The 4,455-nt window shown below is 54.6% G+C and overlaps 1 protein-coding gene across 1 annotated transcript in view; it reads left to right on the plus strand.

Moving 5' to 3' along the window:
* Window positions 1–779: 779 nt before the first annotated feature.
* Window positions 780–4,455, plus strand: part of SLC6A7 (solute carrier family 6 member 7) — a 13,334-nt gene continuing 9,658 nt past the window's right edge. The window contains exon 1 of the mRNA XM_005418730.2: window positions 780–903. Within this exon, the coding sequence (XP_005418787.1) occupies window positions 871–903 (33 nt within the window). The 5' untranslated portion in view covers window positions 780–870. The remainder of the gene's footprint in view (window positions 904–4,455) is intronic.

The following is a 4,455-nucleotide window of genomic DNA, read 5'->3' on the forward strand; positions in this document are numbered from 1 at the left end:
AAAGAGTCTGGAGCTGTCCTGATCCCACACTGGCCCTGGAGCGTGTGGGGTTGCCCTTTCTCCCATTTCCACCATGAAAGTGGCAGGAGAAGGCACAGACCAGCTCTGCCACCTCACTGGGAATTTGAGGGTGAAAAGCCAGCATCTCCCTGGGCCCTGGGGCTCCAGTATCCCACTGCTGACTCAAACTGGGACACCTGGACCTGGAGATGTGAGCTGTGCTTCAGCACTGGGGCCATGATCTGCTGGGCTCAGATGCTCACCCTGGGCACTGCCCAAGGATTGCTCTTGCCCTCAGTGTGGTGGGATGTGGGACTGGTGGCTGTGGAGCCTCCCCTCCCCTGGACTGAGGGCTGGGCTCAGGCAGCATGGGGAACAATCCCTTCTCATCTGCTCAAGCTCCAGCTGTGTCCTGCCACAGGAAAGTCATCTCAGAACCAGACAGGAAGGTGCTGTGAGCTTGTGGCATCTCTGCCATCACTACCTGGGGTGCTCGGTGGCAGAGTGACCCCAAAGCCGGGTCTTTGGGACACCTAGGGGCACCTGACGCATTTGTGGGGTGAATGAGGCAGCAGCTGTTCCCCCTCGCTGCCCGGGCGGGGGGCTGAGGTCCCGGAGCCCCCTCTCCGCCCCAGGAGTGCTTTTGACAGACAGACCTCCCTCGTCCCTCCCTGCTCCGCACGCAGCCATCCTTCCCTCGAGGCAAACCTTTCCTCCAGCCTCGCTCCTCGCCTCCCGGCTCTCGGAGCAGGTGCGAGCCCACCCCTCCGTGCCGGCCACCGCTCCCCGCTCCCCCTTCGCCCTCCCCGGCGCCGGAGAGAGCGAGCCGCCAAGTGTCGGAGCGGGGAGCGCATAGCAACAGGGTGCGGGATGAAGCAGCTTCGGCAGCAGCATCTCCGGAAGGTGAGAGCCGGCGGCGGGGATGCCCCAGGGATAGGAGCAGGGAACCGGCGTACCCCGGCAGGTGACAGCCGGGAGCGAGGGTACCCCAGGGCTGGGAAGGAAGCGGGGTAACCCCGGGCTGGCAGCGGGGGAGTCATGCCCGTGGCCCCGCATCCCGTCCTCGGGAGCCTTGGTGGGCACGGATCAGTGGGATGTTGGGGAACAGCGTTGATGCGCGGGGCCAGAGGGAGATGGTGTCAGCGGGATGGGGCATTTCGTGCCCACCGCTCCTCCTGAGCTGCCCCCCTCCGCCGCCCTTCGGCAGAGCTGGCTCCCCGCAGCCTGGCACCCCGGAACGCCGCTCCCGGGACTGCCCGGGCTCGGGGTCCGTCCGCGGGATGAGCGCAGGGGCTGGACAGCGCCTCTCCCACCTCATCCTCCTCATCCTCCTCCTCAGGGTTTAAAGGGGTGTGGGTGATGTGGGGTCAGCTGGACGCTGAACTCGGGGTTCAGAGCAGAGCTGGCAGAGCTACAAACCCCTTTCACATCCTGCTGGGAACCCTTTTTTAACCCAGCTGTCAGCCCTTCCCGTCTAGGCTCCCCTCCATTGCCACTTTCCTCTTACCAGTCTGAGCTCCCATTTCCCCCCGAGTCCTTTCTCTGGGCACATGGTGGAGCAGGGGGGCAGAGACGTTGTCAGCCACAGCTCCATCGTGGGGATGTGCTGCTACTGAATGGTCAGCCTCTCCTGGAGCACCCCAGGCAGTGACCCAGGGCTGGGAGCCTCTTCAGCTACACCCTGTGCCGAGCCATGCCCATTGGACACAGGGCAGGTTGACTCTGTTGAGATGAATGAAAACCCAGGAGAGTTTTATCCCTGCCAGGAAATTCCTTGGGTATTGGGAAATGACGTAAAAACCCAGCAATGTCCTGGTGACAGCCAGCAGGCCCTGGCAGCCTATTTCTCCACTCTTGTTTGGAGGCATTGTTTGGCTCTTCTCTTTCTTCCTCTTTCCTACAAATTGCTTCTCCAGATGGCTTTGTGACTGCAAGATCCATTAAAAGTGGTCTTTGCCCCTTCCAAAGCCTTTCTGAGTCACTTGATGCTGGTGACCCTCTTTAGCATTTATTCAGGAATTCATTTAGTCCCGTGGTGATCAGTTGGGATGCAAAGCAGATGTCTCTGGAGTTAATTTCCCCATTCCCAGTGCTGCTCAGAGCCCTCTGTCCTTCATTACCCAAAAATACTATTGCTGAGCTGCAGATGGAGGGCCTGGTGCTCACAGCCACCTTGGGAGCACTGTGTTCAATGCTGGCATTGGGCTTGCCTGGAGCTGGTGGTGGCTGATGAAGAGATGTGCCCATCCCCACTGCAGCACCCACCCAGGGCCCTGACAGCCTCCTCTTCCTCCTCCACTTCCCATTGGTGAGCTGGAGTTTTAAGCTCTTCTTGCCAGACATATTTTAGACATATGGAAATACCTCTTGATTAGAGAAGACCTTTCTCAGGCTCTAAGGATTTCAGGCTGGTTTTTGCATAATAGCATTCCCAGAAGAGCTGAGTGTTGTTTTCATTTATTTGATGATTTTCTTCGGGGTTTATTTGGTAGAAATGGACTAAATCCCACTGGTGGGAGCCGTGGTCCCTGCTGTCCCTTCCCATACCTGGCCAGGCTGCTGAGCAGCATCTTCCTGCCTGAGCCACTGCCCTCCTCTGCCTGCCACAAACTGCCTGGAAACTTCCCCAGGGCTTCAGATGAAAATCCACAAGCATTTGTATCTGTGCACGCTCCCTGCACTTTGGACATTGTTGTAATGAGTTTGCTTCAGCCTCAGCCATCTCCAACTCCCTGTGCTGGCTCTGCCATCCCTTGCTGCCTCTGATGGCATCAGCTGTGACCCCGGGCTGGGGTCACCCAGGGTCAGTTCAGCCCTTTGAGGGGCTCTTCCTCTCCATAGCAGTGCTTTATTTACTTCACTTTGTAAGTGATATTACATTTGAATTAATTTTTATGCCTTTTTAAGATTTTTTCCTCTCAGAGATTAGCAAGCAATTCAAACTAATCTGAAGTGACTCACACTTTAGAGACTCACTGTGCTCAGATCCGCAGGGGAGAAATCTGGTGCTGGGTGGCATTTCTCTTGCTCAAAGGCTGTGATCACGCACAAAACACTGACAAAATAACCCCACAATGCCAGCTTGAATGGAGACAAAATAGGATGAAAACATACCTTTGATCTGGCTGGAGTTTTTTCACTCAGATACAGCTGAATTTTGGTTGAAGTAAATTGATTTAGAGAAAATAATTAGCACAGAGCTGTTTCCTTACAGACTCGAGCTCTTATCTTGGCAGAGACTAAAGTGCTTTTTCTTCTGGGTGACCTTTGCTTTGCTGACTTCTTTGGGAGCATCTTTTGGTGAATAATGGGAAGTGGTGCTGTGTTCAAAGAGGCCCTGGTTGCCAAGGGAGCTGTTAGTCCCCGTCTGTTTATAACTGCGAGACGGGAGCCCGGCTTGAGGGATGGCAGCTGACATCAGTGGAAAGAACTAGAGCAATACTGGAGCATTGGTGCACTTCAGCTGCTGCTGAAAAGAGAATTTCTGTTATGACAGAGGCTGAAAGAGAGCATTAATCCCAAAAAAACAGCTCTAGAATCAAGCTGGTGTGTGAGATTTCCAGCAGCGAGGAGAAGGGAGCTGTGCTTCCCTCTGGGATCTGGGACAAGGATGGGCTGGAAACCTTAAATATTGTGCTTTGTAATTGATTTCAAGTCAGGCAAATAGACCAGTTTTTGTGTGATTTCTATGCAAAGGCTGGGATTTGGGGGAATTTTGAGCAGAGCAGTCAGGGAGCTGCCTTTGTGTGTGTTTTCCAGCAGCACCTGTGTCTCCTCAGCTTGCCCAATGGGGACAAGTGCCATTGTCCTTTGGGTTTATCTGACATTTGAGTGGTCTCTGCTTTCTGCTCTGGGGTCCTAAATTTGAGCTGTAGAGCTCCAGATAAAGATGTTAACAAGGGGAGAAGTCATTATTGAGACACAAGTGACAAACTACATCCCATGGCCCTTGAAATGGTGACTGAGGTGGGGACCAGCCCATTTACGGTTTGGACAAGGTCCCATTGGATCCTTCCATCTCCTGTTGTTGCTTCTGTGTTGATTTCTGTGCTACACCTCATGGACAGGCACCCACCTGCAATGAGATCTTGCAGCTCTACCTGACCCTCCTGCAGGTGTTTGGGATTCAGACAGAGATGCAGGAATTAGGCAACAGCATTTAATGATCTCCCAGCATCCCTGCTTGCTGGTTTTCTGTGATTCAAATCTGGAAAACAAGAGCTCCCCAGGCAGTGTGATGGACAGGGAAGCAGTATTTTGCAGGGGGAAGACCTGACTGTGATGGCCCCTGCCTGGCAGAGATGTTTGTGAGTACAGGTTTGAGCTGCTGAAATCTTTGTGGGGGAGTTCAGAGCAGCCTGTGCATCCCCTGCAAGCCCAGGCAGCTGTGGGTCACACACTGAGTGTGCTGGGCTCATTAGCAGGCACAGCCATGGCCTGGAGGTGCTGCTGAAA

This window comes from Geospiza fortis, unplaced genomic scaffold (assembly GCF_000277835.1).
Source record: "Geospiza fortis unplaced genomic scaffold, GeoFor_1.0 scaffold55, whole genome shotgun sequence".
Taxonomy (NCBI): Eukaryota; Metazoa; Chordata; class Aves; order Passeriformes; family Thraupidae; genus Geospiza; species Geospiza fortis.